This window comes from Schistocerca gregaria, chromosome 3, assembly GCF_023897955.1.
Source record: "Schistocerca gregaria isolate iqSchGreg1 chromosome 3, iqSchGreg1.2, whole genome shotgun sequence".
Taxonomy (NCBI): domain Eukaryota; kingdom Metazoa; phylum Arthropoda; class Insecta; order Orthoptera; family Acrididae; genus Schistocerca; species Schistocerca gregaria.
In genome coordinates, this window is record NC_064922.1 from 606,657,167 (window position 1) to 606,680,925 (window position 23,759).

Here is a 23,759-nt window from a genome sequence, read left to right on the forward strand (position 1 = left end):
GAATTATAATTACGAACAACTTAAATTGGAAGGAACACATAAAAAAACGTTGTGGGGAAGGCTAACCATACACTGCGTTTTACCAGCAGGACGCTTACAAAATGTAACAGATCTACTAAAGACTTTCCCTACATTACGTTTGTCCGTTCTTTCAGAATACACCTGCGCGGAGTGGGATCCTTACCAGATCGGGCTCACAGAGTTAATAGAAAAAGTTCCGAGACCGGCAGAACGTTTTGTATTATGCCGCAATAGGGGAGAGAGTGTCACTGAAATGATAAAGGATTTGGGGTGGCCGTGATTAAAACAAAGGCGCTTTCCTTGCGGCGGTATCTTCTCACGACATTTCAGTCACCAACTTTCTCCTCCGAATGTGAAAATATTTTGCTGACGCCGACCTGTATAGGAAGAAACGATCACCATAACAAAATAAATGAAATGAGAGCTCGCACGGAAAGATGTAGGTGTTCGTTTTTTCCCTCGCGCTATAGGAGACTGGAATAATAGAGAATAGTGAAGGTGGTTCGATGAATTCTCTCCCAAGCACTTAAATGTGATTTGCAGAGTATCCATGTAGATGTAGCTGTAGATGAAATTCCACATATCGGTACTATTTGAGTTGATACAAAACAGCAAGTAAGCACAGACCACTTTGAAGCCAAAAGTGAAAAATATATTACTAATTCATGCTGATATAGGCACACTTTTGTTACAGATAGGCTACCTGAAGTTTTATTAAAACCGATTTTCATCACAACCCTATAGTGATAAGTTGCATTTCACTTTTATTACTACAGTGCTGGCCGCTGTGGCCGAGCAGTTCTAGGCGCTTGAGTCCGGAACCGCGCTGATGTTACGGTCGCAGGTTCGAATCCTGCCTCGGGCATGGATGTGTGTGATGTCCTTAGGTTAGATATGTTTAATTAGTTCTAAGTTCTAGGCGACTGACGACCTCAGAAGTCAAGTCGCATAGTGCTCAGAGCCATGTGAACCATTTTTGAACAAGGGTGTTTAATGAATCCTCAAAAACATATTGTCTTACATTATCTAAAATAATCTGACAATGCTCAGGTAGTTTACCGATTCCATGCCTGTAGAAACCTACTGGTTCAGAGTCGAAGACGTTTCAAACTAGAAGTGAAGTGCATTTTAGTCTGGAAACGGGTTTTACTGACAATTTGTCGATAAGCAGCAGGAAAGTTAAACATTTCAGGGCATAAGATCAGATTAATAAATACATGAAGGAAGATTTCCCAAAAAAACCTCGTGGATTTTTGAAATCAACTGAGTGTACTATCATGTAGTATCAACATACAATGCAGTTTCCTCTGTCATTTTTCTAAAACTGAAAGATGTTTCAGTTATTGAAAACACACAGCAGCTGTGACACACACATCCCTGGGCAGGAGCTTCTAATGCACAGCTCCCTTTTTCGGCCGACGGGTGCAAAATATGTTCACACTGATCTTTGTTACAGGACATGTCTCTTATTACTACTCAGCCGTTAATTACTTCTTAAGAAGGTAACACAAGGCTTCATAACTCGTCACCAGTACCAATATTGTATAGGAATGCTCTATGTATGAATTGATAGCGTTCAAGCAAAAGTGCAGTAATAATCATTCCTTCGAATTTGTTGCTATGAATTAGAGCAACGAGTGCTCTTACTTCCCACTTCTTCTGAACGTTGTCCATTGGATACAAATGTCGCAGTATCTTAACTGGTCGCAGTTCATCACATACGGTTCATCACATGAGTCTGGTATTGAGACTTCCTGATTGTGGAAAATCATTTATGCAGGAACGATATTTCTTGAATCAAGAAAATCCTTTTTTGAAATTTTTTGTCCAAAAGCACGCAGAATATAAAGATTCTGAGGTTCCTATGCTGACTTTCCCCTCTATTAAATCCAAGCTCAATAATATGTCGCAAATGTTGGACTCATATCCACTTGTGTGTCTATTTTACAACTCTTTAACAATATTATTAAGTTTGAAGCACTCACAATTCAATACGTTACTGCAAGATAAAATCTAGAACATCTAGCAAGAAAGTAACAGTTGATAAATACGCTCATGGACCACAACGCATTCACCTGGCGGAAAGCCCAACACTAGGTGGGAGGTGGTGTATGGCCAATAACTGGTGGCTGGAAGCCGCTGTAGGGCGCCGAAACTCTCGAGCATAAACTATTCTGATCTTGGTGCTGCCTCGAGTTGTGTTGATGGAAATGTTTCTGGAATTTTTTTCTATTACGTGTGGGTTAGAAATCGAAGTAACTGTTTCTGAAGTTTTATCCAGCATCAGACTTACAGGTATGGAATGGATTCGAACTCGATACCTTTTATCTGCATTGTGCAATGCTTACCAACGGATCACGAGCAGATACAGCACCCTAACACCTCATGAAAAGAGAAGCACTTACTCGATACACTTCTGCGTACTACGGTGTTGCCAGATCGTGAATAAGGCCAGACTTTCAATTCTGATGGGTGCCCAGTTACATTGGCCACCTTACGTGAACGACACCGACATGGCGTCTGTGACGGTTGGCTGGTAGCCAGGTTTAGTGTCTAATACATACCTGCTTATTGGAACCAATTTTTGGTCTCCCTTAACAATTTTTGCGCCATACGCTTTTCTCCAAAGTCAGACTGACTATTCCATGATGCCTCTGGATGTGTCCTATCGAAAAAGACCACAGTTCGAATCAATACCTCTTCGTCGGGTTTTCGATCTACCCATCTCATCATCAGCATTCCTACAAGTTGATTTGCGCGGTCGAAAATCCTAGACGGTCCGCCAGAACATGCTCTGAATGACATCACATTATTCGTCCAAGGGCATATGAATGGGGCAAAACGGTATGATAATGTTGTAGAAGTGCTGGGGCAAGTCAGTGGTCTACAATTCTGAGCACTGCGACAAAAAGTTTTTTTCATGACGACTGGTTCAATGTTAACAATGTTATTTTGAAGTGGGAACATCTAAGATGGACTAAACCCAATGCTCTGCTCTGACAGTTCACGGAACTAAATCTATATGGACTACCTAACTCTCACTTGATGTACTACCTGTAAAATATGAAGAATTGCAGACCTGACATTGAAACTCAGGCAGTCCGTTGCAGAATCATTTAATGACAAAAAAGTGTGCACTACTTTGCTTATTTAGTTGCAGACATCACACTCGATGGTTTGTGGAGAGGAGAGATGATGAATCAAGGTACATAAAATAGCACTGTTGTCAGACTGAGTTTTATCTACGGAAGTATATTACCCTGACAGTGAAATTTAATGGAGGTGCTGTCGTACCATCTGGGTATTTTCACCTTGTTTCCACTAGGTGAATTATGTTTTGTCATTCGGAAACATGAGAGCAGACACCTTTGAAGAAGATTTCAGCAACGAGACGCTTCCCATTCTATAATAAATGTTCAAATTATAAGTTTAGTTTATCTGCATGGTAAGACTACTGCACACAATGCAAGAACCAACGTATCTTTAGTTCAAGAAACTCTTATCTATTTAGGGGGGATTGCTGTTCATAACCTTTACCTGCGTGTGGTAATGAATATTGATATTACAGTAACATCAATCTTAGTAACATTTTATTACGTTATTTGCTTCTGACAGAATGATCCTGTCGAGTAGGAGTAATGACATACCAACAGAAGAGCACAGCGGCAAATACAGAAAGAATGAAACCTGAAGAAAGATCTGCGTGGCCTGGGCAAAGGGATGAAATACTTGGGTAGAGCTAGCAGACTCTAAGAATTGAAAAAGGGAACAAAAGCAGGTAGTGTTGAAGAAAGGATAGATAGTGCTAACAACGTAGCAGAAATTCTCAGTAGGTGTCAGAGAGAAGGAAGACAACTGAGTATCCCAAGAACTACGCTACAGGGATGATGATGCATGTCTGTCGAGACGTCGCTAGTATCGATGCAAATGAGAGAGGTTTGCCTGCGCTGACAACATCCTTGAGCGGCGCGAGCGTCAGTTGGTTGGCGGGGTGGGGTAGTCCCAGTAGTTCTTAGCCGGTGTTTAGAGAAGAAATAAATAAAGAAAATAATAATTGTTTGTGGACTAGTTTCTGTAGGTTTATTTATTATTTAGTGCATGTTAATTTTAACTAAGTAATTACATTTTGGGGTAGTCACCATAAATTTCACTTTGGAGAAAGGTTTTAGTATAACTGTTGCTCAGTGACAAACTGTAACTTCGTTTGTTAATAAATTGTTGTTCTAAAAGACCAGTGGCCTTCACTCCAGGAGCTTGTGACATTGTATTCCAAATTATCAGCTCTAAGGTACTTCTGTCTCTTCACCACGCAAAGGTGGTAAGCGATGGTTAAACAGAGCGTCGTTACAATATCTTGGTACTGAGATATTAGGTTAAAAACATTTAATTTGTTTAGTGCTCTTTGTACACTGTTTTGTGCTTGATTCTATAATAATTTCACAAGTTGCTATGGGAGCCCATGGTATTATTGGACTCAATCATTTGCGGAAGGAAAACCAGCCATATGAACGGGGTATAAGGGGTCAGCGAGAGTGTGGTACCGTAACAGAGTTGTGCAGGCACCTTCGTGAGGCGTTACGCAAGCCGGACGGCATGACTGCGTAGTCCGTGGGTGAGGTGAGTGCCGCAGGGGTCGTGTGTTGCTCCTTGCTGGAGGCCGTTTGGGAAGGTGTGGAGTTGTTAGAAGGCACCACGCACGCCACAGCACAGATGTTGCAATTACACAGTTTGCTAGGTCTTGGATGGTGGCAGCCGACGTATAGAAGCGTCAATAATACAGACCCTTCAGGAGGAGATTATTTCCGTGCAAAGACTTTTATCTTTTTTGAGTGGTAGAAATGTAGCGAGGTGGGTAAAGAACGAAGAAGCGAAGCTTCGAAAGTACAGATAAAGCCCGGGGATGAATTTTCAAAGCTGCTAGATCCCCTCTTGTCTATTATGGAGAGCATTTATAGGCTGTCAGTAAAAGATGTGCAGCGCATTACAGAGGTTTTGTGGCTGCTCGTGGGGTTAGAAGAGCAAGCCGATGTTTTTCAAGCACTAGAAGTGTCAATATGTCAGGCTGTGTATCCACTAGCTGGGGGGGGGGGGGGGGGGGGGGGGGTCGCCTAACCCGACTATCAGCTGCTGTAGTTAGGGAAGGAGGAACCTTTACATTTCTTCATAAGAAAATCGTCTGGTGCCACAGGGCTGGAAGGAACTACCTGATAAATATTCTTACGAGATTCTGGCCGTTGTGAAAGCTTGGCCGGATATATGGAAAGGACTCTGGTGGGTAGGGTAGTTCTGTGCCTGGATGTGTCAGAGACAGAGGTGGTAATGAGCATGTTGGAAGGTATGAAACGCGGGGATAAGTCACGTGTCATATTTGCTGATGAGCCACAATCGTTTGGGGGCTTAGGTAGTTTAGTAATTACTACAGAGAATATTAGGTACGCAGGCACCTTCTTGAGGCGTTACGCAAGCCGGACGGCATGACTGCTAAACGGGAAGAAGCTAAGGGGTTCTCAAGGCGTGCAGGAAGGCAAGGGGCAGATTCCATCCAGTTCAAAAAGGGATATGAGTCGAAATGCAGTTGCTTTAGGCCTGGTAGTACAGAACAAGTGGTAAGGGTTGTAAAATTTCCCGCGGGCAGCTTAAATAGTTGACGCTGGGAACCTGCACGATCTTCTGGAAATAGGAAGCCGCTATGCGGATCCAAACAGGTCTGTGCTGTAAACACTGGCAGGTTGCCACTTGGGTGGGAAACCTGTGTGTGCGGTGATTCACTCTGGGAGTAGTATCTCCATTACTGATTACGAGTGGCTGGTGTCTAATGGAAGTCTGGCTGGGATAAGTAAGGTACAACCAGGAAGCACACACGTTGAAAGTGGTTGGTCAGGTACAATGCAAGTTTGGCACTGGTGGATTCACCTGTCTGGTGAGGTTCTAGGTTGTAAGGAAGTTAATAGTTAGGATTTTTTTTAGGATGTGATTTCATTGAGCGGTCCTTGCGCATGTTGGATTATGCTAGTTGGTGTTTGCACTTTAAATTTGGCAAGGGTGTTACGTTTTGTCAACATCTGTAGCAATAGTTCGTGGGTTTCGAAGTTGGTCATCTATAATAAAATGAAAGGAATGAGCTATTAGAAATCTTGACCCGGTTTCTGGAAGTCCTAAAAGCGGGGTTGGGAGTTACCAGCAAGATCAAATATAAGATTAAATTAACTAACCATGTTCCAGTAAGGCAGGCACTGTACAGACCTTCACCGACCAAGATGCAAGAAATGCGCAAATTCATAAATAAACTATTAAATGATAGCATTATTCGCCCCTGTGTGTACCCTTAGGCGTTCTTGATATTTACAGTACCTACGTGTAGTGGGGGTGGGTGCCGTCCAGTAGTGGATTACTGCTTGCTTAACCAAAAGATCACTTTAGAGTCAGTATCCGTTCCAGATTTACACAACTGTTTCATCCAGTTTTCTGGGTCTCTGGTCTTTACTGTATTAGATCTTAATCAGTCATACGATCAGGATGTTTGAAAATAACAAGGAAAACAATAATAATAACGGAGCATAGGGCGTGTCTATGGCAGGTAACGATCAGGACGAGGTATCTGGCCCCCAAGTAGCTAACAGAAATTCCTAAGCTTTTTTGTAACCTAGAGTCTGAACAAGGGAGAGACTGAGTTGTGCAGGCTTCGCACAGAGCTTAAAGGAAGCAGCAGCGACAAATGGTACTCAATGAAGAGGGGGGATTCGCTGTTATAGAACAAAGCAGAACGGCGAAAAGGTCCATTTAACCACTAGTCTAGTCCCAGCCGTGTTGGCCTATTTTCACGTATCACTGTGTGTGGGGCGGGGGGGTGGGGGGGGGGGCATTTAGGAGTTAATAAAACCTAAACCTTAACTAAGTTAAGCGATTAGGTCACTTGGAGAGGAATGAAGCATGACATTTGCAAATGGGTAGGACTGGCGACTGGCGACTGTAAAAAGGGAAGCCTGATAACAGGAAAAAAGGGATTTTACAGTCGACGCAGGAATTCTCTCCAGTCAATAAACTTTGGTCAACCTTGGAAGATAATCTATGATAAAGTGACAGCCTTCAGGTAAGTCCAAGGGGTTCTGTTTTAGCTGAGGAATTTGATATGTGACAGCGACACCTTATTCCCTGCAACCACCCTTCCCCGAGCGTATCAACCGTAATTTGAAGGTGGGGCTCATAATTTACCAACTCGAACAGAAAGTGGGATGCTTCCTTAGAAGGGTTGAGTCTGGCCTTTAGTAAAACCTGCCATGAATGTCACAACAGCACCCCCGTCCGACTGACGTTCACCTACGAAGTAAATTCGCGTGTAAGCACTTTGTGGGCACCAGAGCAGGTGAATCCTGATAACGTGACAACCAGGTGGGAAGCTACACAGTGTACCATCATGCGCGCTCATAAGCGACAGGCTCAAGTCCATAATCGAGGACGACACGACACAACAATGAAAAAGAAGACCCATTGTTCGTGAGGCATATCTGAGGACAGAATAAAGGGTTGCAAGTGATTACCAATGAAATGCTACCAGGGTATGTGGGTCCTTATGAAGTTATCCTAATCATGACACCTGTAAGATTTTTCGTGTAGTATGTCCATTCCCAAAACCGTAAGAGGGTTGAGCCGGCTGAAACCGGTCAAGGAGTCGATGAAAGGTGTATTTTTGGTTCTCCGGTAACCCCTGACAATGATGCATGTCTGTTGATATGTCGCTAGTGTCGACGCGCATCAGAGAGGTTTGGCCGTGCCGGCTAGAAAACGGGCCGTGGTGATAACGTCCGTGGGTGGCGTAAGCAGTAGTTGGTTGGCGACGGGCAGTGGAAACAGTCGCGTGTGCGAGCGACGTGCTGATGGACCCGTCGACGTGGGGTACATCGCGTTGTCGACTGGGGTCTGGTGTGAGAAGCGACAGAGAGGAAGCGGCGGTGGCTGTCGCGGCGGGACCCTGGACCTGCTACCAGCCGAGGACAGCGGGTGATGTACCGAGTTACGTATCTTTCATTGTCCAGTTTAAAGCTTCTTACAAGGTTTGGATGCGTCCTAAGAGTCTTCGTTGGTTTGTCTCCTTATTTTTATTTTGTAACTATCACGGTGTTTAGCGACAAAAGATTTTATTTGTAGAGCCGGTTCAAAACTGTATCGTTTTGAGAATAACTGCCACAGTGTGTTAGCGCACGTAAACGCTCTTGAACATTTCCTGCAAGATAAGTCATGGATGTCACACTGAGATAGTCGCTGAAAATCTCGTTTGAGTAGCCATCATATAGCTGCATCTGTTTTAAGAGTAAGTACCACAATGTGTTAGCCCGTGTCAATACTTTTGAACGTATGTCTCAAGTTAAAGTATAAGTTCGGTGGAAGGGCTAGGAAAAACCGTTTCTGTTTGGCAGTAGTTGTCACCGGGCGTTAGCGCACGTAAATGCATTTGTGTGTGCCTCTAGCTAGAGAATACGTGATGCTATCTGTTAGCAGTGGTTAACTCATTTGATAAGCACTGTATAAAACTGTTACTGCTTTGGTAGTAACTGACCCAGGCTGTAGCCTTTGGAAACAGGGTTTACTTTTCCTTCTTGACAAATTTTGTCATACGGCGATCATGGTCGGACAGTTTGCAGGAGGCCTGATCTACTGCCTTTAAGATCGTTGGAATTTCAGTACATTCTTTTGACGAAAGAGCAATTGCAGCTGTGTGTTAGTACCCGTAAATTGTAACTTAAGGAATGTTATAAAGTGTTTAATATTCAGCATATGTCATTTTACAAAGAGCGATTGTTGTTGAGGAGTAGTTCCCGTATTCTTATCTGGTTAAAAAAAAAAGAAAATATGTTAATTTTAACTGAGTAGTATGCTGAAACGGGGAATTCCCCTAAGCTTCATTATGGGGACGAATTTTAAAGTAACTATTGCTCAGTGACAATTTGTTTGTATCTCCGTTTGTTAGTAATTTTTTTTGTTAAAGCCCAATGGCTCTCAATCCAGGACCCTGTGTTCTAGCTTACCAGCTCGAAGGTACATCCATTTTTCCACCATGAGTGCAAAGATGATATCTTCAGTCGTTTGAAATGCTGAGTAGTTTCGAACGGCACAGCTTACTGGCTGAATCATGTAGAGCCAAGATACTGGAAGATATTGTACGTATGATGTTCCTTGTGACAGTTATGGAAAAATTTGCGAGAAGGAGTGTTTAGGACACCAGTTACTATGAAACCTATGAATGCGACACATTGTGAGGCAATGACGTCACCTATCCGAAGTCGCATCCATCCTTATCGAGTATGTGATGGACTGACGTCACCCACTGTTACAATCATATATTACCAATCATTAATGGCTGGCTCGCGTTGTCCGGAGTTCCACTACGCGTGTCGTGGTGAGGCCTCTCAATCTTATTGGTGTGTGTGTAGGCAAGACAGATTTCATGCATGTATTGGTATTTTGTCCCTTCAGTTTGGATGCTTTCTCACTGCTGTGCCAATCCTACTTGCCATCGAGGAATGTGCGGAGAACGAGAAATGTTCCACGATCTGGTTTCAGTGAGATAACATGAGCTCTGAGCACTGGTGTCGTTTTTTACACCTGTATATACATTCCATGAGACATTGTAAAATTCAGGGGACAGGGTACGCCATACCAACAGTATCGATTTTCTTTCCTATTCCATTTGTGTATAGAGCGAGGGAAAAATGATTGACAACATATCTCTGTACTTGCCGTGATCTCTTTCATCTTATTCTCGTGGTCCCTACGTAAAAGAGGTGATAGTAGCAGAATAGCAGTTTCTCAGTTTTATTTGACTATAGGTTCTGGAATCTTAGCCAACGTGACAACTATGTTGCCTTTCTACGCAATGTTTGCCATTTAAGTTCCCCTAGAATTTCTGTTTCACTTTCATATCAGAATTAACGACCTAATACCACCCTGTCAGGCCGGCCGGAGTGGCCGTGCGATTCTAGGCGCTACAGTCTGGAGCCGAGCGACCGCTCCGGTCGCAGGTTCGAATTCTGCCTCGGGCATGGATCTGTGTGATGTCCTTTGGTTAGTTAGGTTTAAGTAGTTATAAGTTCTAGGCGACTGATGAGCTCAGAAGTTAAGTCGCATAGTGCTCAGTGCCAAGCCACCCTGTCAACACGTCTCTGTATTCGTTCAGTTTCTGTTGTCATGGCTAATTGATAAGGAACCCAAGCACTGGAGCAACATTATAGAATAGGTCGCACTAGCGATTCTATGTGACTTACTCGGCAAACGAATGGCACTTTCTCAGAACCCTTCAAACGAAGCTAGATCTTCCGCCCACCTTTCTTAATATTGATATTACTTGAGAATCATATTGACATCGCTTGTTAATAGTGCCCCTACAGACTGATACTATGTCATGTGCTCCAGACTGGAACTTATCAGCCACGGTGGAGGATTATCAGATTTGTTAATCAGTTCCATTTGAAACTTCTTGACAGATTAAAACTGGGTGCCCGACCGAGACTCGAACTCGGGACCTTTGCCTTTCGCGGGCAAGTGCTCTACCATCTGAGCTACCGAAGCACGACTCACGCCCGGTACTCACCTCGTCTCCTACCTCGAGGTACTGGCAGAAGTAAAGCTGTGAGTACCGGGCGTGAGTCGTGCTTCGGTAGCTCAGATGGTAGAGCACTTGCCCGCGAAAGGCAAAGGTCCCGAGTTCGAGTCTCGGTCGAGCACACAGTTTTAATCTGCCAGGAAGTTTCATATCAGCGCACACTCCGCTGCAGAGTGAAAATCTCATTCTAGTTCCATCTGACTTTCTCTGTTGACTGGTGGTATGCTAATTTTAATTTTAAACCCAAAACGTAAATGTGTTTGAATTTTATTGGTTGGATGCCAGTGACCAGTTACATGAATGAGAAGGTGCTACTCTCTGCATTTAGCAGGGCGGGCAGTGTAGTAACGGCCAAGAGCGATAAAACCCCGATATTTCACCAACTCGTGAAAAGGATGTCCCTGCTAATTCGAATCCGCTATCGTAAGTACACACTGTAGTTGTCTAAATCATAAATAAATTGAAGTGGCCTGGGAAGAAGGACTGGTAACGCACGGAGAAAAGAGCAGTAATCCTTCAAATGTTAATGAAAAGCTTTTTTTCTGTAATAATTAGCAGTTACAGTAGCAAAGGACTCCTCAAAAACCAAGAACTCACTGCGAGAAGACTTTTTACCCACGTTAACCATTACTAGACCTCCAAAAACTTATCTCAAGCAGTTTGTAATTTTAGGCAATTGCAACACCGAAAAATAGTATGTTGTTCAACATCCACTTGCAATGATTAATTTGGTACTGCCACATTGGTATTTCAGTAGCGATTCTAAACTACAGTCTTGCTTATCTTCGCATAGTAAATGGAATAAAGGATCGGGATGCAATATTGCATCCACTACCAGTCGGCTATCTGAGTGGTTAAACCTCGAAGACAAAACCACTCAGAAATTTCACAATCGCCAAGCTATGCGTTGAAATCATTTAACCATCATCTTGAGACAGTATAATGACTTGAGAACGCGGTCCTACCGTTGTTCTAATAATTGTCACAACTGGAAATCATAGTTGTACACACATTCAAGTTCAGTCCCTACTCGTACACCCTACTGCGTGTAATATTTACCGAATGACCTGTCGCTACTCAGATTCTGCTGCGGACACTCTGAGCTGTCTCTGTATATTCATTTTTTCACAGATGGTTGTGGGACGTGGATTGGTTTGAACGGAATGTCATATCAAACATTTTTCAACTGTATACATTTCCAAATTATTTAACTGGGCTAGGAGTTTCGACGATATATTACGTCATCTTCAGGCCCCCTGACCGACGTATAAGAAGATTCCCACCTTTGGTCCAGCCGAAATATGGGGCAGCATTCAAAGACTGGTATCCGTGGATTTTTGAGTCAGCGATCATTTCAAACATGTCGGTCAGTGGCCTGAAGTTTGCGTCATATATCGCCGAAACTAGTGGCCAGACACGATAACAATCTGGAAATTTAGACGGCTGAAACGTGTTTGATTTGACATTCTGTACTCGGAGCAGTATCCGAAAAGCGACGGTACACTGAAAGAACAATATTGCATCAGAAATGAACAATTCTGCCGAGCGTTGATGAACGTGATATGCCTCTCAGGCAGCCCGTTTAATCTTTGGAGCGCAACACCTTAGCTGGTGCCCCCTCTACTGAACTTTTGCTTCCGTCCACGTGAGTCGTGATATATGCATCAGCTTTAGAAAATGAATGAAAAATGTGAATTATGTGTACATTAAGCCAAAACGCTGCTTTACGTTGTAGTTGTTATTAATGTGACTTCATTTTCATTGGCTATAGGCTGTCTCAGCTCAAAGACCATTTTGAAGCATTCTGCAACATATAGTACGGCATATATATATATAATATATAATATATATATATATATATATATATATATATATATATATATATAAGTTTTCGTAATAAATAATTAATTTGTACATTTAGCGTAAGACTTACTTCCATATTACGTCGTTAACGCTCTTGCTGTCAGATATCGTACTTGGTGCGTTTATAAGCAAAGCAGAGGCGAAATTATAAATTATTCTCTAAGTGATGTCTCGGCAGTGTAATTTTTTCTTTGTTGGCCAATATCGTTACGATCTTGTCAACATTTTGTAAGTTTGACAGCTTCGAGTTATGTCAGCGATGTTACACGGTTAGATTTGTTTTTATAAATCTATGGAGTTGTGTGATACTAAAATCTTTGCAGCTGTATACTGGTGTTTATGAAATTATCCGTGGTCAATAATTTCAATAAAATTATCAACATCGTTTTTATGTTTTAAATCGGTTTGTTCGTTTAAAATTTTTCTGGATATTTGCGAGTGTGTATATAGATTCCCATCTCTTCTAGAAAGTTCAATATTGGGTCTTTTTATGTTATGTGGATAGATTGCATCGAATTTTCAGTCTGTTCTATGTTGTGATTTTCAGATTTTACATGGTTTAATAGTGTAGATGGATTTGTATCACTGTTTCTGGTATGTTCTCGGCATCTAATTTGGAAATTTCTGCCTGTCTGGCTTATATAGAATTTTCAACAGTCATTACAATTAATTTTGTATATGCTGGGGTATGAATACACTGGTAGTTTCGTATTTCCGGAGTTAGTTTGTGTCTTTAGGTTGTGTGCAGTGCGGTATGCAAATCTAACTGTGGTCTTCTTTAGCAAAGCGTTAAGTTTGCTGGATATATTGCCTACATATGTTTGGGTATGTATGTTTTTTTGTTTCGTTGGTATCTTTCTGTTTAATTTTATGTCACTGTGAATCTTAGTGTGAAACGGTTTCTTGTGTTCATTGTAAATGTTGTTGATTTGTTGACTATGTTGGGATTGAAGTCGTTTTGTTGTAGTATGTATATGAGGATTTCTAGCTCTTTTGTGTTGCAGATCGTTTTAATAGTAGGTTTTTCAGTCCGTTGATCATCGTATGAAAGTATGCGTGTTTGTGTGTTCGAGGATGACAAGAATGTGCATTAATTACGTTATCTGATTTTGTATGTTTTCTGTAGATTTCAAATTGATGTGCATTATCAATGTTCAGGAAGTTGATCGTTTTATTGTTCTCTGGTTCCATCGTGAATTTCACGTTGGGGTGAAGTTCACGTAGCAGTCTGTGTATCTGTTGAATGGCTGTGTCAGAACCGTCTATTAGGAGCAGCGTGTCATTTACATATCGGAAATAATATACATTTTCTTTGGAAGTGTGTTTGTGGGACTAAAGAATTTTTGTTCTGAAGTGTTTGGAAATATAACAGCTATGGTGCCAGCTATGCTACATCCCATGGCTACTCCATTGTTTTGGATGTATATTGAGTTGTTAAATTGGAGGTAGTTTTGGTTTAGTACTAATTTTAGCAGTTCGATGATCTCTTGTATACCAGTAATGGGTAATTTTCTATATTGTAGCAAGTTGTGTTCTATAATATCAATTGTTTCATGTATAGGGACATTGGTGTATATATAGGTGATATCAAAGGACACGAATTTTCCACTCTCTGGAATTATTACATCTTTTATGCTCTTTGATAACATTTTTGATTTTTTTATTGTGAACCGTTTTTGAGAGGAGGGTGTTTAGTTTCCTACTAAAGAGGTAGGTTGGGCTGTCTATACAGATAACCACTGGGCGTGTTGGGATTTGGGCTTTATGGACCTTTGGTTGTCCACGCAGTTTAGGTGTCCTTGGGTTCATTACTATGTACGTTTTTTTCTCAAAATCCCTGAATTTAAACAGAGAAATCTGACCCATTAGCTACTTTAGATAACAGCTAAAATAAAAATTTCTTAACGTTTAGGGTGAAGTACGTCAAGGACTACATTATGTCATTTTGAGATATTCTGATCTATTGCACAGCAGACCAGTTCAAGTATTTCCTATCGGAATAGCTATTTCACGCGCTTTTATACTGACGGAAAGATCTATCAACACGAAGATACTTCTAGGAAAAACGAGACGTTTTACGCGTTTCCACACAAACGTGACGCCTATATAACTTCCGGTTACTTAGCTCTCGTCTTCCCACTCTGAGCAACTCACCGCCTTCAGTAGGCAAAGTTCAGCCAACAATATACCTAGTGTCGTTTCAAGTGCAACCTCTTACTTTAATTGGGATACAAAGAGAATAGGTTATTACATACCGTCTTATGGGTGGCGTGAAATTTTTCTACACTTCAGAAAATGGAAAAAAGAACACATTGACACCGGTGTGTCAGACCCACCATACTTGCTCCGGACACTGCGAGAGGGCTGTACAAACAATGATCACACGCACGGCACAGCGGTGTTGGCCGACGAATGGCGCTAGCTGCGCAGCATTTATGCACCGCCGCCGTCAGTGTCAGCCAGTTTGCCATGGCATACGGAGCTCCATCGCAGTCTTTAACACTGGTAGCATGCCGCGACAGCGTGGACGTGAACCGTATGTGCAGTTGACGGACTCTGAGCGAGGGCGTATAGTGGGCATGCGGGAGGCCGGGTGGACGTACCGCCGAATTGCTCAACACGTGAGGTCTCCACAGTACATCGATGTTGTCGCCAGTGGTCGGCGGAAGGTGCACGTGCCCGTCGACCTGGGACCGGACCGCAGTGACGCACGGATGCACGCCAAGACCGTAGGATCCTACGCAGTGCCATAGGGGACCGCACTGCCACTTCCCGTCAAATTAGGGACACTGTTGCTCCTGGGGTATCGGCGAGGACCATTCGCAACCGTCTCCATGAAGCTGGGCTACGGTCCCGCACACCGTTAGGCCGTCTTCCGCTCACGCCCCAACATCGTGCAGCCCGCCTCCAGTGGTGTCGCGACAGGCGTGAATGGAGGGACGAATGGAGACGTGTCGTCTTCAGGGATGAGAGTCTCTTCTGCCTTGGTGCCAATGATGGTCGTATGCGTGTTTGGCGCCGTGCAGGTGAGCGCCACAATCAGGACTGCATACGACCGAGGCACACAGGGCCAACACCCGGCATCATGGTGTGGGGAGCGATCTTCTACACTGGCCGTACACCTCTGGTGATCGTCGAAGGGACACTGAATAGTGCACGGTACATCCAAACCGTCATCGAACCCATCGTTCTACCATTCCTAGACCGGCAAGGGAACTTGGTGTTCCAACAGGACAATGCACGTCTGCATGTATCCCGTGCCACCCAACGTGCTCTAGAAGGTGTAAGTCAACTACCCTGGCCAGCAAGATCTCCGGATCTGTCCCCGATTGAGCATGTTTGGGACTGGATGAAGTGTTGTCTCACGCGGTCTGCAGGTCCAGCACGAACGCTGGTCCAACTGAGGCGCCAGGTGGAAATGGCATGGCAAGCCCTTCCACAGGACTACATCCAGCATCTCTACGATCGTCTCCATGGGAGAATAGCAGCCTGCATTGCTGCGAAAGGTAGATATACACTGTACTAGTGCCGACATTGTGCATGCTCTGTTGCCTGTGTCTATGTGCCTGTGGTTCTGTCAGTGTGATCATGTGATGTATCTGACCCCAGGAATGTGTCAATAAAGTTTCCCCTTCCTGGGACAATGAATTCGAGGTGTTCGTATTTCAATTTCCAGGAGTGTATTTACATTTTAGCGATGCCTTTATTTATTACCACTATTGTCAAATGTAAGTAAAAAAACATAGAATAGGGTACATTTAGACATTAATACCTAACGAAGTTGCTACTTTACATGGTGTTGTTCGCTAATCTTGTCATCAGGTACTAGTGAATTCTTTCTCTTTCTTATGTTCATTGTAATACATAGATCTACATTTCAACATAGCAACCATGTGTACCACCAAGTGGAAATTTCAGTCTCCTTCTGATATTTCTTGCCATTATCCAACGACGGAATAATGCTGTACATAACAGTTCCGTCAATAAGAAAATCTTATAAGCTTCCTGATTCTGCAGGCTTGATCGTTTGTGTATAGTTATAGTTAAAATAGGAAGTACATTTTGTGGCCGTCCTATCAACGAAGATCATCGTTCACAGTGGGTGGCTATGATTAAAGTGCAACTACGCGCTGAGGTCCAGTGCGGGCTGTAATTATCGTATGACAGGGAAACTGGTAGATATATTAGCGCGTTGACGCGGAACCATTCACACTGGAAAACATATTAGTTCCAGTTATGACCATCAGATTTAAATCTGGCGTTGTACTCTCTTTGTAAGACAGTAAGGCATCAACGCTGACATCTGACAAACCATAAATAAATGAATGGTATGGATATCGGGAAGAGAGACCATGCACTACTAGTGAAACTGTTTTACCTGAAAGGGAGCAATTACAGCGCTGCACTGAGAGAGTATCGCCGACGGGAAGACACGAGGAGAAGCCCGATGTCATTAAGTGTTTTAAAGAAGATGATAATGAAATTCTAAAACACGGTGAGCTTGGTGTTGTACCTGGAAGAAGAAGCCGCCCTATCCCGGTGGAGTCTATTGTCGAGGTTGCTGTTGCCGCTACTGGCCATGCAGCGCGTGTCCTGAGTAGTGGTAGTGCTCGTGCAATGTCATGACAATTGTCCATCCCATGGTCTACAATATGGAAAGTTTGATATTGATGCCTATGCAATATCCAGACGCTAAGTAACTGAAACCTCATGGACAGCAGCAGTGTTCAGAATTTGTTCTTCAGTTTCCGGCACAGATAGAATTTCATGACTTTTACTCTGTCAGTATTCTATGGAATGACGAGGAATATTTTACTCTACAGGGTGCGGTGCATACACGGAACTGCAGAATTATGGTACTGTTAAATCTCGTGTTGAGCACGAAGAGCCATTGCACTCGGCATATATGACTTTGTGGTATGGAGTCAGAAGCACCTTTATTATCGGTCCGTTCTTCATTGAAAAAAATATACCCAGATGGTCCGTCTGGTGTACCGTGACGGCTGCACATTATCGAGACATCCTTAAAAGAAAGTCGTTCCTTTTTTGTAAAGCACAACTGTGAGGAAAATACTTTCATCCTGCAGATGGGGCAACACTTCATGTCGCTCGCCCGGAGAAACATCTGCTTAGTGCAGCCTTCCACGAATGTGGTGTCTTGAGAAATTTCCCAGATTCACGACCTGGAAGATCACGTGGTCTGAATCCGTGATTTTTGGCTTTGAGAATATCGAAAAGCACGCGTTTACCAGTGCCACGTTCAGTCTCCACTTGAAGGCCAGCATACAGGAGAATGTTGCTCAGATTCCAACGGACCTGCTGCGAGCAACTGTTGATCAGGTCTTTTACAGAATACAGATTTTCGTTACGTTTCCAGTGCTCATATTGAACGAAGTATGTAAGTGACGGTTAATAATATGCCTTTCTCACTTGTTTTGCCTTCCTGCTCACGCCCTGTTCCTAGCTAATAGACAAAATGGTTCAAATGGCTCTGAGCACTATGGGACTTAACATCTGTGGTCATCAGTCCCCTAGAACTTAGAACTACTTAAACCAAACTAACCTAAGGATATCACACACATCCATGCCCGAGGTAGCCAATAGACAAGCAGACATTTCTATACCTATTTCTTGCATTCACGGTACCAGATTTGCCCCATATGGCCAAAATTGTAAATAATTTTTTCACCGAGTATCGCATCCGAGTGAACACTTTGGAATATCTACCAAGTTTCGTTGCCATATGATAATTACAGCTCACACTAGACGTAGCTGGACTTCAATTGCAACCACGCGGTACTTTGTTACTGGAGCAGCAATATTCTTAGGATTGACGCTGATGAATTGAAAGTTACTCCTCCTTCAACGTACCATAGTTAGTGGAAACCGATTACTGAAGAATGTAGTGTAGTAATAGTGTCGTACAGACTAGTAATTAAATGATTGGCGTTCTTGGAATGTGGAGCTATGTATTTCTGGAGACTTTTGCAGCACAAAGTGTAGCTTTACGACTTTCATGTTAAATATTAAAGTGGCATGTGAATCGCATCTGTGTATCAGGATGTGAGGGCGTTCCTGGACGGCGCCAGGGACGGCGTGGTTTACTTCAGCCTGGGCTCCAACGTGCAGAGCAGCGCCATGCCTCCAGAGAGAGTCCGCGCCTTCCTGGACGCTTTCGCTGGGATCCCGCAGCGCGTGCTCTGGAAATGGGAAGCTGATGGACTGCCCGGTCAGCCCGGCAACGTGATGACCGCCAAGTGGCTGCCGCAGCAGGACGTGCTGGGTGAGTGTGCGGACGGCCCCCTCTGTAACGGCCCGCGGGGCTGCCGGGCGCAGTGACTGCTGTGGATAAGTGACGTCATTGTGCTGTTGCAGCTCATCCGAACGTACGCCTCTTCATCACTCAGGGAGGACTGCAGAGTTGGAACGAGGCAGCTTATTTCTCTGTGCCCGACATTGGCATACCTTTCCTAGGAGACCAGATCTACAATGTTGAAAAGATGGTCGGTTTAGGCGTTGGACGCAGGCTGGATTTAAAAGACGTCACCAAAGACACTGTGATTGAAGCCATACGGACAGTTCTGGAAGACAAGAGGTGAGGGAATTTGTTTTTCAGTTCACCAATAGTTAGTAGCACACGGATGCCGTTCACTCTTGCAGGCGGATTCGTTTTAGGACTCAAGTGGATGACTTCACACTTTTCATTATTTAGAGTCATTTGCCACTTTTTGCACTGTTTAGATATCTTATCTAAATTATTCTGCAATTCTTTTTCAAAGACGGTAGATTACAGCATCGTCTGCAAACAATCTAAGAGGAATGCTCAGATTATATTCTAAATCGTTTATGTTGATCAGCAACAGGAGAGGGTCTGTAACACTTCCTTGGGGTATGCCAGATGTTATTTTTCTTTTACTCCCTGACTTTCCGTGAGTTATTACGTACTGTGGCCTTTGACAGGAAATCTCAGAGTGAGTGGCGTAACTGAGACTTTGATGAGAAGTCGATTCTGGGAAACGGTATCAAGAGCCCTATGGAAATCTAAAAATTCAGTATGAATTTGCCGTTCTCTGTCTGTATCACACATTACTTATTGAGAATAAAGAGCTAGTCGTGTTTCAGAAATATTGTCTGTTCGTCAATAACACGTTTTCTTCGAGGTAATTCATAATGTTCGAGCACAGTATATGTTACAAAATGCGACTACTAATCGACGTTAGTGGTACGGCTGGAGTTGCGCTCCACCATAATACCTAACAGGATAACTATGTAGAACAAAAATGCTACAGTTTTCCATATCTTGCAGTCTGACGATATTGCAAATGATAGAAATACATTTCATGATATGAGGTGAAAGAAATGTGACTAAATACTGTGAAAATCTCACATGAATGTTACTTCATTTACCTGTAAATGAAGTATAATTGACATTGTTTCCTTCCAATCATTTGACAGAAGTTTTGTCCGAAATTATGGAGAAAGTAATTCGAATTTCTAGACTATTTTTCAACACAAAATACAACGAAATAGGAAAATTAACGAGAAATTAAAAAGTGATAATCTCCTAACAATATTGCTTGTGGTAATGGCTTTGGTCACTGTGATTCAGGATAACCCTTCTCCGTATCACTACCAGCATTTTTGGAGACATAGTATTATTGTAAAAACTAAAAGGTATGAGATACATTATATAATGGTAAGACAGAGATTTAGGAACCAGGTTTTAAGTTGTAAGACATTTCCAGGGGCAGATGTGGACTCTGACCACAATCTATTGGTTATGACCTGTGGAATAAAACTGAAGAAACTGCAAAAATGTGGGAAATTAAGGAGATGGGACCTGGATAAACTGAAAGAACCAGAGGTTGTACAGAGTTTCAGGGAGAGCATAAGGGAACAATTGATAGGAATAGGGGAAAGAAATACAGTAGAAGAAGAATGGGTAGCTCTGAGGGATGAAGTAGTGAAGGCAGCAGAGGATAAAGTAGGTAAAAAGACGAGGGCTGCTAGAAATCCTTGGGTAACAGAAGAAATATTTAATTTAATTGATGAAAGGAGAAAATATAAAAATGCAGTAAATGAAGCAGGCAAAAAGGAATACAAACGTCTCAAAAATGAGATCGACAGGAAGTGCAAAATGGCTAAGCAGGGATGTCTAGAGGACAAATGTAAGGATGCAGAAGCTTATCTCACTAGGGGTAAGATAGATACTGCCTACAGGAAAATTAAAGATACCTCTGGAGAGAAGAGAACCAGGTGTATGAATATCAAGAGCTCTGATGGCAACCCAGTTTTAAGCAAAGAAAGGAAGCTAGAAAGGTGGAAGGAGTATATAGAAGGTTTATACAAGGGCGATGTACTTGAGGACAATATTATGGAAATGGAAGAGGATGTAGATGAAGATGAAATGGGAGATACGATACTGCGTGAAGAGTTTGACAGAGCACTGAAAGACCTGTGTCGAAACAAGGCCCCGGGAGTGGACAATATTGCATTAGAACTACTGACGGCCTTGGGAGAGCATGTATGAGACAGGCGAAATACCCTCCGACTTCAAGAAGAATATAATAATTCCAATCCCAAAGAAAGCCGGTGTTGACAGATGTGAAAATTACCGAAATATCAGTTTAATAAGTCAGGCTGCAAAATACTAACACGAATTCTTTAGAGACGAATGAAAAAACTGGTAGAAGCCGACCTCGGGGAATATCAGTTTGGATTCCGTAGAAGTATTTGAACACGTAAGGCAATACTGACCTTATGAATTATCTTAGCAGAAAGATTAGGGAAAGACAAACCTACGTTTGTAGCATTTGTAGACTTAGAGAAAGCTTTTGACAATGGAATACTCTCTCTCAAATTCTAAAGGTGGCAGGGGTAAAATACAGGGAGTGAAAGGCTATTTACAATGTGTACAGAAACCAGATGCCAGTTATAAGAGTCGAGGGGCATGAAAGGGAAGCAGTGGTTGGGAAGGGAGTGAGACAGGGTTGTAGCCTCTCCACGGTGTTGTTCAATCTGTATATTGAGCAAATAGTAGGTATTAAAATCCATGGAGAAGAAATAAAAAAATGAGGTTCACCGATGGCATTGTAATTCTATCGGAGACAGCAAAGGACTTGGAAGAGCAGTTCAACGGAACGGACAGTGTCTTGAAAGGAGGATATAAGATGAACATCAACAAAAGCAAAACGAGGATAATGGAATGTAGTCAAATTAAATCGGGTGATGCTGAGGGAATTAGATTAGGAAATGAGACACTTAAAGTAGTAAAGGAATTTTGCTATTTGGGGAGCAAAATAACTGATGATGGTCGAAGTAGAGAGGATATAAAATGTAGACTGGCAATGGCAAGGAAAGCGTTTCTGAAGAAGAGAAATTTGTTAACATCGAGTATAGATTTATGAATCAGGAAGTCATTTCTGAAAGTATTTGTTTGGAGTGTAGCCATGTATGGAAGTGAAACGTGGACGATAACTAGTTTGGACAAGAAGAGAATAGAAGCTTCCTAAATGTGGTGCTACAGAAGAATACTGAAGATAAGGTGGGTAGATCACGTAACTAATGAGGAGGTATTGAATAGGATTGGGGAGAAGAGAAGTTTGTGGCACAACTTGACTAGAATAAGGGATCGGTTGGTAGGACATGTTTTGAGGCATCAATGGATCACAAATTTAGCATTGGAGGGCAGCGTGGAGGGTAAAAATCGTAGAGGGAGACCGAGAGATGAGTACACTAAGCAGATTCAGAAGGATGTAGGTTGCAGTTGATACAGGGAGATGAAGAAGCTTGCACAGGATAGACTAGCATGGAGAGCTGCATCAAACCAGTCTCAGGACTGAAGACAACAACAACAACAGTATTATTGTCTTCCTTACAACACTGGACGGAGAAAGCTTGTGTCTTATTTGTCTGCGGATTGTTCCATGTGCCGACTAATTGCGCTAGCTTCCAGTTGTTGATGGTGATACACTGTGAAGTTTGCCGCCGAGATACATCAGTGGCTGACATCTACCAAGTCCTTCCCACCAGGTGATGGCGAGACATGTTAAGGAAGAAGACTAAGTAAAAGTGGAGAAGAAACCATTGCAAACTCTAAATTCAGTGACATTTCATATCCTCACAATGGACGCTTAAAGCGGATGAACTGTACTGCAACGCTTTCATATTCGTCAATGAGGCTAGAGCCTATCTACTGTGGAACTAAAAGATTTTCCGCCACGTCGATAGGCTGGCTGCTTGATTTTGTTGTGTTTGTAATTGCAGATACAATACATAGCTAGTCTTCTGGGGACGGCATTGAGATATTGTTTTTAGAAGATACACCTCTACAGCAATTTTAATAAAATGATGATGCACGTCGGACAACAGGGCATTGTCTGCCTCAAGGTGGGTGATGGTAGTAGACACTGGTGGTAGTAAGCTACTTCCTTGTTGAAGTTTGCCTCATGTGACCTCCTCCTTTAACACAGTGCTCCTTACTGTATTATCTAAACGAACTGAAGTGGAAATAATGGATTCTACAACAGCATCTTTGTTGTTTAGCAGCCTCTCAGGACTTTTAAGGCTCCAAAGACTTTGTTAGGAAAGTCTCAAAGATACAGCGGAATTTCTTTTTGCTTCGATTCCAACAGAGCATGAGATCATGAGATACGTAGCTGAATTTGAATGCTTTGATTATTTTCTTGCTGTTCTGGAGTACAGGTACAACAGTGATGTCTTTTATGAGGAGACTGATGCTATGAGCAGATCATCTTACACATATTGCATGGCTGCGAATTTCATCCACTATTCTCCAGGCACTCTGCGTATTTCTAGCAATACCGCTGATCACCGCCATGAACTTCTCGTCCTTCTCTCTTGAATTCCTCTTTCTCTTGACTCAGCAGGACGTATACTGTTGGAGAAAATTAGGTCTGGTCTCGTGAGAACGAAATTAACCCCTTGGTGTACGGACACATCTATTCATCCATCAGCAATAAAGCGAGAGCATTTGATCGTTTAATGTCCTCCGTGACAACAGCGTGGCCGCATTGATACTCACCGATGAGCGAAGTTGTACTCATAACATGGTGGTTACGTGTCTCGTAGCCAGGACGAATTAAATGGAAAGTTTTCATCCATCATCCCGTCTTTGGGTCTCTATCACTGATGACGAGGCTCCTGAAGCAAAGACGACTGCTTTTACATCTGTGCCAGAAAATGCTATGGAAGTGCTTGATGAAACTGACGTGGCGTTCGAGAGACTAGACTAGTTATGAGATGACGTCAAAGACAC

The 23,759-nt window shown here is 42.8% G+C and overlaps 1 protein-coding gene across 3 annotated transcripts in view; it reads left to right on the plus strand.

Annotated features, from left to right (window-relative positions):
- The window catches only part of LOC126354651 (UDP-glucosyltransferase 2-like), a 77,551-nt gene that overhangs the window by 44,960 nt on the left and 8,832 nt on the right, over positions 1–23,759 (plus strand). For all 3 annotated transcript variants that reach the window (XM_050004426.1, XM_050004427.1, XM_050004425.1), the window contains exons 5-6: positions 18,542–18,764; positions 18,857–19,076. In XM_050004426.1, the coding sequence (XP_049860383.1) occupies positions 18,542–18,764; positions 18,857–19,076 (443 nt within the window). The remainder of the gene's footprint in view (positions 1–18,541; positions 18,765–18,856; positions 19,077–23,759) is intronic.